General features: G+C 48.2%; 1 protein-coding gene across 3 annotated transcripts; it reads left to right on the top strand.

Annotated features, from left to right (window-relative positions):
- The first annotated feature begins 2259 nt into the window (after positions 1 to 2259).
- Positions 2260 to 12513, top strand: LOC133381147 (zinc finger and SCAN domain-containing protein 12-like). 3 transcript variants are annotated; one of them, XM_061619769.1, is made up of 5 exons: positions 2260 to 2383; positions 4000 to 4955; positions 6683 to 6800; positions 7047 to 7333; positions 7475 to 12513. In XM_061619769.1, exons 2-5 carry the CDS (start codon positions 4935 to 4937, stop codon positions 8291 to 8293), a joined length of 1245 nt encoding a protein of 414 aa, XP_061475753.1. In that variant the 5' UTR covers positions 2260 to 2383; positions 4000 to 4934; the 3' UTR covers positions 8294 to 12513. The 3 variants fall into 3 exon arrangements, with proteins under 3 accessions (XP_061475753.1, XP_061475751.1, XP_061475752.1); XM_061619767.1 differs by having other exon boundaries at positions 7047 to 12513; XM_061619768.1 differs by having other exon boundaries at positions 2312 to 2345; positions 4056 to 4955; positions 7047 to 12513.
- The last annotated feature ends 843 nt before the right edge of the window (positions 12514 to 13356 follow it).

The following is a 13356-nucleotide window of genomic DNA, read 5'->3' as shown; positions in this document are numbered from 1 at the left end:
CTGGCCCAAGGTCACCCAGTGAACTTCATGGCTGTGTGGGGATTCGAACCCTGGTCTCCCAGGTCACAGTCCAACACACTAACCCTCCAAGATGAACCCATAAAGAGTGAATTCCCTTGAGTTAAATGGAGCTTACCCCCAGAAAAGTCTATATCGCAGCTTTCCCCAACCTGGCCTTACTCATGAGAACATAAAAACCCTGCTGGATAAGGCCAATGGCCCATCTAGTCCAACATCCTATTCTCAGCAGCCAACCAGATGCCTCAAAGAGAAACCCACAATCAGGACCTGAGTGCAACAACACGACTCTTCCCACAAGTGATTCCCAGCAACTGGTCTTCAGAAGCACACAGCCACAGACAGTGGAGGCAGGGCTGGCGCCAGCGGGTGGCCAAATCGGGCCCTGGCCAAGGGCCCCTGCAGACAGCCTTTAAAGTACCAGTGTTATGCAGTTCACACAGCCCAGGGATGGGGAACTTCATGCCCAGGGCAGGCGCCCAAACGCAACCCCAGGTCTTTGTAACTGGCCCTCGGGACCCTATCCAGGCCACACCCCTCACTGGCAGGACTTTCCACCTCCAAGTGGTTTTGCCTGGCTGGAGTGTGTCTTTGAAATCTGATCGTGCCTTTGCTTTCTTGGATGGACAGAGCCGGATGTGTGTAGGAACTAGCCTAATGTACCAAAGGGAAAATGTGCATTCCTTGCTCTGACCACTTTGGTCTGTGGGTCTGCCCACCACTGGCATGTCACCCCCCAGAATGTTGCTCGGAAGGGAACATGGCCCTCGGGCCAGAAGTGGTTCCAAGATGCAGCTACAGTTTGTGTTTGGAAGAGGTTCAAGGCGCATCCGTTCCTCCCCCTGAAAGAAAGCTGAAAGGTACTACTAGAGCAACCTTTCCCAACCAGTGTGCCTCCAGATGTTGTTGGACCACAACTCCCATCAGCCTCAGCCAGCATTGTCAATGGTCAGGAAAGATGGGAGTTGTGGTCCAACAACATCTGGAGGCATACTGGTTGGGAAAGGCTGTACTAGAGGGTTAAAACCATGGAGTTCCGTTTTGATTCCTAATGGGGCCACGGTAGAAAGAGGGAATTCCTTTAACATGGCAAGAGTTACGGTTTTCATACTTCCCTAGAGATAGTTCCGATTGCCTATGGACTAGTGCGACGAATCTAAAAAGCAGGCGGAGGATAGAGCAGCCCTTTGAAATCTTGCTCTCTGCCCCCAAAAAGTACAAAACAAGGCAGAAATCCAACAGGAGTTGTGACAAGAAAGTTATAACCTGTTGAATTTTTATCTGTCAGGGTATAGTTGAAAAGCACAAGAAAGCTTTGGTTGAAATGGTTTGAAAACAGTTACAGGAGAGTGGGTGGGAGTTCCTGTTTTTTAAAGGCCGTGTGACAGGCAGAAATTCAACAGATACAACACTCCCCATCATGGAGATGCAGTGCAGTCTGCAGTGAGGGCAGACTGATCCAGTTGGATTTCTGCCTTTGAAGGCATCGGGTGGGGAGTTTCCCACACCCCAACTGAAACTGAAGGCTGTATTTGTAATTGTCAGAGCATGTTGCAGGAAAACTCTTAGTGGGCCATTGTAATTTTTTATGCCATGCTTTTAAGGCACACTGAAAGCACATTATTTTCCCCAAACAGTCTTGGGAACTGTAGCTCTGCCAGGCGTAAACTACAGTTCCCTGGATTCTTTGGGGGAAATAACGTGTTTTCAATGTATGGTGTGTACACAGCTCAAACTACCTAAGCATGTATGCCTAACCCCGTTTACCTGGGAGTAAGCCCCACTGAATTCAATAGGATTTACTTACGAGAAGACATGGTTAGGATTGCGGATTCTCTTAAAGGAGTAACATATTATTTTAAATTCTGACAGGGTACTGAGGACAGACAGGAGTAGCCCCAGATACCCAAAAGGCTTTTTCTGTTTTTAACACGCACGCGATCGATGTAAGAATCAGGCTCATTCAGGTTGCAAAGTCCTATACCCACTTAGACGCGAGTAAATCCTACTGAATTCAATGGAATTTAATTCTAGGTAGACACTCACTTTTTGGGGGTGTGATTGTGGGGGGGGCAGAGCGACGTATTTATTTCAAAGCACTACAACGAACAGAATTTTATTTGACATTTTACCCACTGCCTCCCACGTACTTCCACTGCAAATGTAAAATTCTAAAAGACCCGGAAATGAAGACTGTTTTGTGTGTGATAAATCTCTTTGGGGTAAACCGATGAGAGAAGGCACTTCCTGTCTATGGGAATCTGGCTTTCGATTTTTTTTTTCTTTAGCTTTGGGGAAAACAGGAGCTGTAAACAACAGATTGTCAGGTCAGGAGAGGAGTGTATTGTTTAGCTGCAAGGGAGAGGTAAATTCAAGGGATTTTGTTAAAATGTGTGTGTCTGGGGGGAGATTAATACCTTGATTAGGACTAACTCAAATGTCACAAGCTAGTCTTTAGTCAGAAGTTCTTTAGAAGTTCTGGCTGGATGTTAAGCAAAAAGGAAAAGGGGAAATGTGGGTCGGTGGGTGGGTGAAATTGGAGCATGTTGTTAAAGCCTGAAGGTCCACAATTTGAAACAGTATTCTGATGGAGTGCAGAAGAATCAGCGGTGGCGAATGCCCATTGAGCCTGGTAGGGCAGAAGGCAGGAAGCCCAACATTAGGTGGAGCCAGAACCAATGACAGGCTGAGCCACCCTCTGATTGGTTGTAAGTAAGAAGGCAGGTTGGTGGGGCAGTGCCCCATTTGCCTTGTTGAACCATAGGGGAGGGCCATAGCTCGGCCGAGCATCTGCTTTGCATGCAGAAGGTCCCAAGTTTAATCCCCAATGGCACGGGAAAAGACTCCCTGGCTGAAATCTTGCAGAGCCACTGCCATTGAACTAGATGGACCTTTGGTCTATGACCGTAATAAATATATTTGATTTGATTTGAACTAGATGGACCAGTGGCCTGAATCAGTACAGAGGAGATTTATCTGTCCTTCATAGACAACTTGGATATATGACCAGCCTCCACCTCAGGTGATATTAGGTAGATGGATGATGGCAATACTAAACACAGCACTCTTACCTGGGAGTACTGTATTCCATTGCACTCAGTGGGATTTACCTTTAAGAGAAGAGAGGCAGGTGATGGAGAAGAAATAAATTGTAGAAGGGAAAGTTGTTGAATAGGTGTCCTGACACTGGGCTGCCAGATCAGGGGAGAACAGCATGCTTACCCAGACACCCTCTTTTCCAAACCTTAAAGCAGTTCTAGCATGCCATAAGGGGAAGGATGGTGTCCCAGTTATTCGAAGTTGCTGTGGATTTGCTAGCTTCTGAAATGATCCTTGTAGCTGTGCCTTCCAGTGGCTCCAGCTAAAGCACAGGAACATAGGGAGCTGCCTTGTACTGAGTCAGACCATTGGCCTGTTTAGCTTAGTATTGTCTACACTGACTGGCAGCAGCTCTCCAAGGTTCTCTCCCAACCCTATCTGGCATTGCTGGGGATTGAACCTGGAACCATCGGCACAGGCAGCAGATGCTCTCCACTCATCTGTGGTGATGCCCAGTGCATTCAGCTGGGGCTGAGAATGGCCCCACCCTGAAACCCTGGAGTGACACTGCTAGTCAGAGTAGACCTGGGCTCTCCTACATGGCTCCTGTGGGCACCATGACACCTTCAGATATCCTTGGCACATGCCAAGGGTCCCTGACCCTCCCCGTTTTATTGGGAAAGGTCATCGGTCAGTGGGTAGAGCATCTGCTTTGCTTGCAAGGGGTCCTAGGTTCAATCCCTGGGCATCTCCAGGTAGGGTTGGGAACCTTGGAGAGCTGCTGCCAGTCAGTGTAGACACTACTAAGTGAAACAGACTGATGGTCTGACTCAGTATAAGGCAGCCTTCTGAGTCCCTATGTACAGTTGCTTTGGCTGATGCGGAATGTTACTTTCTGAATATTTTCTTGCATATTGATTTGTCTTTTCCCGCCTAACTTAGGAGAAGTCTGTACCACTTAACCAGTGAGCTGTGTGGTACTTACTCTTTCCTAGCAGGACTGCTATTCAGTGAGAGTCACCCATAGGAGTGGCTTAACCCAAGGAAAGCTTCTCCAAGGCTGAACGTTTGTTCTCACACTGGAATAGTTTGATGGAGACCTCGAGTGCGGAGGTGAACGTTTTTGTGGAGAAAGGGGCAAGAAAGGCTCCAGAACTGAAAAGGGAGAGTGGAACACCCCCAGAGAAAAACTATGGATCGATCTGGGGGGAACAAAAGACCCACAGCTTGTACACGTGGGGAGCGTTGGAGAGTTTCAGACTGTATCATCTCTGCCATGTATTAAAAAGGAACTGGAAGAGGGAGCCCACCAGTGCTGGGAAGCCCAGTGGCAGGAGTTCCTGAGGTTTCTGCAGCCTCCTAAGGCAGGATGGGGGAGCCCTTGGACGTCTAAGGAGCCCACTCCATGGGAGGACACTAAGGCTTTCCTGGCCTCCTTTGAGCAAGTTGCCTCAGCCTGCCGATGGCCTTGAGACAAGTGGGTGACCCTCCTCCTGCCGTCCCTGAGCGGAGAGGCCGAGCAGGCCTTCAGTGGCCTCGGTTCCCAGGACAGGGGCGACTATGGGAAGGTGAAGGCAGCCATCTTGCAAGGGGAGGCCATCTTGAGGGAGAGGCAGCGCCAGCACTTCAGGCAGTTCTGCTACCGGGACACGGAGGGGCCACGTGCAGTGTATAGTCGGGTCCAAGAGCTCTGCTGCTGGTGGCTGAAAGCAGAGACCGCAGAGACCCGCACCAAGGAGGAAATTCTGGTGCTGCTGATCCTGGAACAGTTCCTGACCGTCCTTCCACAGGAAATGTAGAGCTGGGTCAGGGAACGGGGCCCGGAGACCTGCGCCCAGGCTGTGGTCCTAGCTGAGGATTTCCTGCTGAAACAGAAAATGGTGAAACAGGAAGGAGAGGTGAGGTGGTTTCGATGTTGGTCATTCAATTGGTCCCCGAGCAGTGGAGGCTGGTCCTTTAGGGGCGACTGGGGCATTGCTCCACCAGCCTCAGTCTGTCCTTAGCCAGCCGCCATCTGCCCTACCTTCTTACTTGCATGCAGTCCTCGGGGTGGCACTGACTGTCAGTTTCCTATCCCTTTGCAGAACTCAGGAGGGAGGAGGAGGGAGGCAACAACTAGAATCAGTTGGCTCCACATGTGATTGGCTCTGACTCCTCCTCCACCTACTCTTGGTGGCTGTGCCTTCCACCCTACCAGTCCCGATGGACCCCAGCCACCACTGTCCCCGAGGGGGGAGTTGGGAGGCACTGAATTCTCCAGCTTTTGTGTTTCTTGGCAGGCTAGGAATCTCGTGCAGCCTGTTGTCTAAAGGGGATCAAAATACCAGAGGCCACCAACATTTTCATCTCGATTTTTGTAGCTTCTCCCAAGCAGGTTTCTAGTGGAATTTAGTTGGAATAAAGATGATCTGGGAAGCTATTTTTTTAATAGTCTGTTCTTTTTATTTCTTTTAATTTAGGTGATTTATGTACTGCTCTATATTTCAAAGAAGTCTCTGAACACTTTGCAGGAACGTAAAAATATCAGAAATAAATTCAGAAAATATAATCACAAATCCGTATTTTAGAGCAGCACAGAACAATTAGATATCATCTGAAAACATCAGTATAAACCTGAACAAGTAACTGTCTCCTTGAATGTCAGAGACAGTATGCCCCTGAATACTTGTGGTTTGTCTTTATTGTATGCCTTCAAGTTGATTATGACTTATGGCAACCCTATGAATCAGCAACCTCCAAGAGCATCTGTCTTGAACCACCCTGTTCAGATCTTGCAAGTTCAGGTCTGTGGCTTCCTTTATGCAATCAATCCATCTCTTGTTTGGCCTTCCTCTTTTTCTACTCCCTTCTGTTTTTCCCAGCATTATTGTCTTTTCTAGTGAATCACATCCTCTCATTATGTGTCCAAAGTATGATAACCTCAGTTTCATCATTTTAGCTTCTAGTGACAGTTCTGGTTTAATTTGTTCTAACACCCAATTATTTGTCTTTTTCGCAGTCCATGGTATGTGCAAAGCTCTCCTCCAACACCACATTTCAAAGCAGTTGATTTTTCTCTTACCCGCTTTTTTCACTGTCCAACTTTCACATCCATACATAGAGATCAGGAATACCATGGTGTGAATGGTCCTGACTTTGGTGTTCAGTGATACATCTTTGCATTTGAGGGCCTTTTCTAGTTCTCTCATAGCTGCCCTCCCCAGTCCTAGCCTTCTTCTGATTTCTTGACTATTGATTTGGAATTGTATAAACCATTGATCAAAAGGCTCTCCAAGCAATGTATGTATAAAATTGGGAGATAAAACACAGGTAGAATCCACAGTCCAATTAAAAACAAGCATGCATAAAGCCATCATGGTTAAAACCAAAAATATATAACCATAACCATAAATGAGGATAAAATCAATAATGCTTTTTAAAACAGATATAGATAATGAAATTGTATGTTATATGGAAAATATAAATGATATTTTCGTATCATTTTTCTTACTGCAGGATGTCAGAATTGGAAGAGGGGGTACATAAGAGATCCAAATCACTTTTCTTGCACTACCTGAATTTGCCAGTATGCAATTGAATTGCACCTCTAGAAGCTCTCCTGAATATTTTTTCATTGCTGTTTTAGGCGTTGTGGCCTCTGGATGTGGCTGTGAATCCCTCTGACACTGGTCACCAGGATCCGCTCCTGGATTCGTGGGAAAGGCAGCCCAAGCAGAAGCATGATGACCAGGCATGTTCATTGGGTAAGAATTAATTGTGCACAGTTTGGAGGATGCTAAAACTTTAATTAAAAAAAATTCTTTCACATTTCAACTATAGCCTAGGGTTAGGGAACCTCCCAGCCCCCTCAACAAACAACAGTTTCCAAGTTTCTTTAGGGGAAGTCATGTGCTTAAGCTTGTCCATTAACCCATTGAATAAAAACATACGATTGACCTGCAAAGTACGCAACTCTCTCTTCTGCTTTTTTTTTTGTTTGGTCCTTGCAGGCAATGGGGAGGGTCATCTTCCCCAGAGTGGTTCTGAGCAAAGGGCATCAGGCGACCCACCTCTGGAAAGAAGCAACGCCTTCCACTATCGTGAGGAGGGAGCAAGGCTTGGGAGTCAGCAGGGACCAGAGAGCAAGAGGAGAACCAAACCAGGGAAATGCATGAACGAAGCCTGTCCCAGTGGCGAAGGCGATTCTGATCAAGAAGAAACTGGGGCCATCCACAAAACCTACCTTTGTCACTGTGGGAAATGCTGCCGGTGGAGGTCAAACCTCAGAGCACATGAGGTAATTCATGCTGGAGGGAAGCCTCAGCGATGCTCTGTATACCAGAGTAGCTGTAATAATGGCTCTAACCTCATGCATGCAAGAATTCTGACTGGGGAAAAGTCTTATAAGTGTTTAAAATGTGGGGGAAATTTCCTTCAGGGCCGATCCTTTGCGGCGCATGAGGAAATCCACATCCAAGAGAAACCGCATCACTGTTTTATACGTGGGGAAGATTTCCGACGTTCTACCAAACTGAGCAGCACTGGAGCAGGAAGGAAAAATATGACCTGGTGCACACTGTTCACTGGCAAAACCACTGGTGCAGCCACTGAGGAACAGGCTGTTCTTGCCCAGACTTTCATCCCCACAACTATGGCCAAAGCCGTTCTCCAGGGGGACTTTGCAGGGGAGGCTCAGGTTCAGGAGGGTGACCTGGGGGAAATCAACCTTGTCAGGTTGTCCCCTACCACCCAGGACATACTTCAGCAGGAGAAGGAGGAGCAGGAACTCGACTACAGCGATGCGATTCCGAGTTCCCCCATCGCTCTCCCAGCTGCACAGCCACAAGTCACCCCCATCCAAGGCAGCAGGAGTGGCTGTGGCTTCTCCATGCAGGTTGTGACGGGGGAGGAAGAGCATATGGAAGCCGAGCGCCATCCCCCCGATTCTACTCCCTGCGCAGGCTCCGGGAGGAGGCCAGGCGGAGCCCCCCGCACTTTGGAGGTGTGGAAGTACTTCCGCCAAATGGACAACCCGTGGCGGGGGCAATGCCTCCTGTGCAGGAGGCAGATCAGCCGCAGGAAGGTGATGGGGCAGCTCACCAACTCGGGCATGATGCACCATCTAAGGAAGCATCACGAGCTGGTGCTGCGGCAAGGGGAAGTGGGCAAGGGGAGGCCCAGGGGCTTTCCATCTCGGTCTGCTCTGAAGAACAATGGTGACAGGAAGGCCAAAGGGAGCCAGAAGGCCCCGTCTTGATGCAGAATATGGCTTGCTCCTTGTTTCACAGGAACATGGACTCGTCCCTAGATCTGGCAGCCAAGGATAGGCTGAAGTGGCGCTGTCAAGGCAGGGCTTTGGGGCAGAGGTCTGGGGCCCCACTCGGCAGTGGAGGGTCCCCCAGATGCAGCAGGGCTGGCCTAGCACATTTTGAAGTGATCATTCACATTGTATCATCTGAAGAGGCTCTTCCGCCCCACCTATTCCCTGTAAGGCCATCAGGTCTAAAATGACCTAACTGTGTACTGCTGGTTGCAAGGTAGCTCGCCAGCAGAGACGGACTGTGTGCTCTGCCACGGACAGCTGAAGCAGCCAGCGTGCATAGCGCACCTGCCTGCATCTTGAGGGCTGTCCCTGGTGGCAACTGGAGGTGGCACCAGGCCAGATACAGAGCGATGCTGGCAGCCTGCCTGGTACAGGTTGTGGTTGTTGTTATTATTAGAATTTATTTCCCTCCCTTCATCCAGCGGTCCCAGGGTGGATTACAACAATTCTAAAATGTGTAATTAAGAACAGTTAAAAACAACCCAAACAACATCATAGAAAAATAGGGTGGGTCCTAACAATAGACATCTCGGGCGTCGAAGGCCAGGGTAAAGAGCCCATTGGGTTGATGGGAGTTGTAGTTCAAAAAAGTAACTTTTCCAAGCTCTGCAACAGTTGTACAATGAAGCTGCCAGACACACCTTGTCGGGGACAGAGTTCCACAGCTTAGGGGCCACCACAGAGAATGCCCTCTCCTGGGCCACCTCCCGCTCGAGATTCTGAGGGTGGCGGAACTACCAAAAGGGCCCCCTCTGCTGATCTCAACACCCAAAAGGTTCTGTAGGGAAGGAAGCGGTCTTTCAGACATTTGGGACCTAAGTCGTTTAGGGCTTAGGTCATGTATCTGACGCCTGGCTCTTTAGCCTAGCATTGACAGTAGAATCAGTGTTGATCAGAAATACAAATGCTACCAAGGAGAAATCCTTTGTGGTCTGAAATAGAGGTAAAGCGCCTGCTTTGCATGCCAAAGGGCTCTGGATTCAATCCTCACTATCTCCAGCTACAAACATCAGCCTTGCAGGTGACTAGGAAGGCTATTGGCTAGAAACTCTGGAGAGCTGTTGCCAGTTGGAGCGGACAATATTGGGCTCAGCTGAGAAATGGCCTGACCAGATAGAAGGCAGCTTGCTGTGCTCCTAACGCTGTAGCTCAGAGCATCTGCCTTGCATGCAGAAGGTCCCAGCTTCAGTTCTCAGCATCTCCAGGTAGGGCCTGAAACCCTGGAGAGTTCCTGCCGGTCAGGGTAAACAATACTGAGCTAGATAGACCAATGATCTGATTCAGTGTAAGGCAGCTTCCTCTGCTCCTGTCCGGGCGGCAAGACCTGGGAGCAGGGACACTTGCCTCGCTGTGGTGCAGATGCTGATGGCCCTTGAGCCTTTCTGTGGCCTCCGGCGCCCCTGCTGCCACTCTTGGGCAGGTCCTCCTCTTTGTTAAAGGAGCATATGGAGCAGCGCATGGCTCAGCAAAGGAGCTCTCAGCTTCTCCCAGGGGCTGTGGCCGTGACCGAGAGGTTGCAGCGTTAAACAGAAATGCAGCCCACAAATACCTGCAGAGATGAGGAAGTGCACAGGAGAGGCTGGTCAGAGCAAACAGGGCCTTGTCCCACTAACCTCAGCCAGGCCCTGCCTGCCTGTCTTCTTCTTCACAACCAGTCCAGTGGGTGGCACTGCCTGTCAGCTTCCTCCCCCTTATTTATTTATTTATTTATTTAAAAGGTTTCTATCCCTCCCTTCTACCCTGTAATAGGGCACTCAGGGCGGCTTACAAAAATAAAATCAAACATGTACATAATAAAATTGTAAACAGTAAAATCACAAAAAACATTACAATAAATTAAAATATATAAAATACAATTAAAATACATAAAATACAATATATATATGTATATGTGTATATATATATATATATACAAAATTCATTGGCGATCACTCGTGGCCGAGTAAGATTGTCTTCCAAGATAATTTGCTTGCAAGATGCCTGTGCGTGAATTAGTTTTATGTGGGGAGATCGGTGCACGATGATCAACACACAATGTTACAGAAAAAGGCTTTGATCCAATGGCATGGGTACCATGACAATTGGAAGTCTTTTATCTGCTGCAGCCTTCATCCGCCTTCACAGCCATTGTAACATACACATTGTTAGCCTCCACCTGTTCTTGACCTTACCGCCGTGGGTGACCCTGCTGGGAGTACATGACTCCCGACGGCATCGCTCACAGGGTTCATTGGAACACACAAGCCCGTATATATGTATGTATATATATATATATATATATATATATATATATATATATACACACACAGAGTATACACACACACGTGCGCGCAAGGGATTGGGACTACAAAGGTAAAATTTAACATAGAAGGCATAAAATCAGTATCAGGCTCTACCTTCAGTCCTTCCCAAAGGTTCTCCGGAACAAGATCGTTTTCAGAAGTCTCCAGAAAACCAACAGAGAGGGAGCAGAGCCGGCCTGGTTGGGGTAGAGTATTCCAAAGCTTGGGGGCCACAGCTGAAAGAGCTCTCTCCCGCGTGCCTGCCAATCTAACATCTTTCACTCCAGGCACGTAAAGGAGACCAGAGGCAGATGATCTTAAATCCCGGGCAGGTACATATGGGCGTAAGCGGTCCCTTGGGTACATTGGTCCAAGGCCGTTTAGGGCTTTAAAGGTCAGAACCAGCACTTTGAATTGGGCCCGGAAACAAATTGGGAGCCAGTGGAGTCGATAAAGCACAGGGGTGATATGCTCCCTGCGCCGTGCTCCAGTTAACATTCTGGCTGCTGCATTTTGAACCAACTGCGATTTCCAAACTGTTTTCAAAGGCAGCCCCGCATAGAGTGTGTTACAGTAATCAAACCTCAATGTCACCAATGCATGTGTCACTGTGGCCAAGTCAACTGCCTCCAGGAACGGACGCAGCTGGTAGACCAGTTTGAGTTGGCCAAAAGCACTCCTGCCTACCGCAGCCACCTGATATTCAAGCAGCAGGGCAGGATCCAGGAGGACTCCCAGACTGCGGACCTGCTCCTTCAAGGGGAGTGCAACCCCATCCAGAACAGGTTGCAACCCCATCCCTGATGCAGTTTTCCCCTTGACCAGCAGTACTTCCATCTTGTCTGGATTGTTTCAGTTTGTTAGCCCACATCCAGCCCTTCACAGCCTCCAGGCACCTTGGTCTTAGTGTTGCTCTTGTAGAACTCAGCAGGGAGGAGGATGGGGAGAAAACTAGAATTATTTGGCTCTGCTTCTCATTGGTTCTGGCTCCACCTACAGTAGGGCTCCTTGTCTTCCGCCCTACCAGTCCCAATAAACACCAGAAGTGGAGGCAGGTGGCTCCATGTCAGTGGGGCAGTGGAATCCACTCTGGGTTTTTCCAGGAGCTGTCCAAAATTCTGAAGCCTGTTTTGCGAATAGGTCACAGCTCATTGGACAGCTCCTGGAAAAACCAGGAGTGGATTCCTCTGACATAGAGCCACCAGCCGCTACCGAAAGTAGAAGCCAACTACTATGTGCATCTCAAGGCAGAAGGGGACTTAAGACCATTTCACGTTCTCCGTTGGAAGGGTAAGCTGGTGGTGAGGAGTGTCTGCTAAAACGATACCTCTGTTTTAGAAGAGATTTCCATGCAACTTTCTCCCTGAATCAGGAAGGGGTGTGCATGAGAATCTCCTGCTAAAAGGGAGGTTCCCTGGGAAGAGGGACTGATTGTTAAACCTCTTTGGGAATTGTAGCTCTGTGAAGGGAACAGGGCTCTCCAGGAAACTCTCAGCACCCTTAACAAACTATAGTTCCCAGGATTCTTTGGAGGAAGCCAGGACTGTTTAAAGTGGTATAAGAGTGCTTCAGATGTAGTGCAGACAGAGGCCCCATGCTCGCAAACAAAGCCACCAGCCCCACTGAAACAGGAGCTGGCATCAGATGTTCCTATCCACAGGGCAGATGGGGTCAGTAGGCTCTGTGGACAGTCTGACAAGAACAGGCCACTATGTTGTCTTTGCCTCCCTCCCTCCCTCTCTTTCCTCAGATTTTAAATTTCAGATTTCTATTCCGAGTATTTATATTTATTGAAAGGGGTAAATGTTTGCAGGTTTTGTGAGAGAGATTTTTTAAATTAGGAAAAAACCCGCTTCCGTGTGTTTTGTATTGAAGTACCTTTTAATATATAAATAAAACTCCTAATCACTTTGTTTGCAGACTAAGAAAACTGGTGGGTTTATTGTTGGAATTCACTCAGGTAGAAACTGAAAAGAAAAGCTGAAGGGTGGAACCTTCCTCCAGCTCATCTGTCCTCCCCTGCCGTCCAAAGTGGTACAGCCCTGGCACAGGTTTTGCCACCTCAATGAAGACTAGGCCTTTCAGTCGGGACATTTGCTTTATAAAGTGGAAATGCATTGGTGGTCCATCAAAACACACACGCATACACACCAACACTTTGAGTTTATGGTGGCAAAAAGGAAAAATGTAAAATAGACACATCCCTAGGGTGGATAGAGTGGTGTGTCCTGTATGTGTGTGTGTATGATCCACACCACACATTTAAAGCACATCCAACACACAATTAAAGCACATTGCTTCCCCCAAAGAATTCTGGGAATGGTGGTTTTCCTCTGGCAGAGCTGCAGTTCCCATGATTCTTTGGGGGAAGTCATGTGCTTTAAATGTGTGTTGTAGATCTCTTTTTGCCAGAAATGTTCATAGGGCTAACTTTTTCTTGGCTACAGATACAGTGTCGTTTTAAAGCACGCTTAGGTCCTCACATTCTGATAAAGAACGTGGCGCTGGAAGCATGTTGGGATTGAGATTTATCAATCCACAAATGGGATCTGCAAAAATAAGTAAATAAAATAAATAAAAATTGAGCGCTCCCATTCAGTGTTCCAGCCAGCCATGCCCTTTCCCAACATACTCCATTCCATCCCACTCCTCTCCCAGTTTTCATCCCAACAGACATTCAGCATTCTGGGGCCATTGAACATGCTCAGTCCTTAT

This window comes from Rhineura floridana, chromosome 3 (assembly GCF_030035675.1).
Source record: "Rhineura floridana isolate rRhiFlo1 chromosome 3, rRhiFlo1.hap2, whole genome shotgun sequence".
Classification (NCBI taxonomy): domain Eukaryota; kingdom Metazoa; phylum Chordata; class Lepidosauria; order Squamata; family Rhineuridae; genus Rhineura; species Rhineura floridana.
This window is presented reverse-complemented; position numbering and strand designations above follow the sequence as displayed.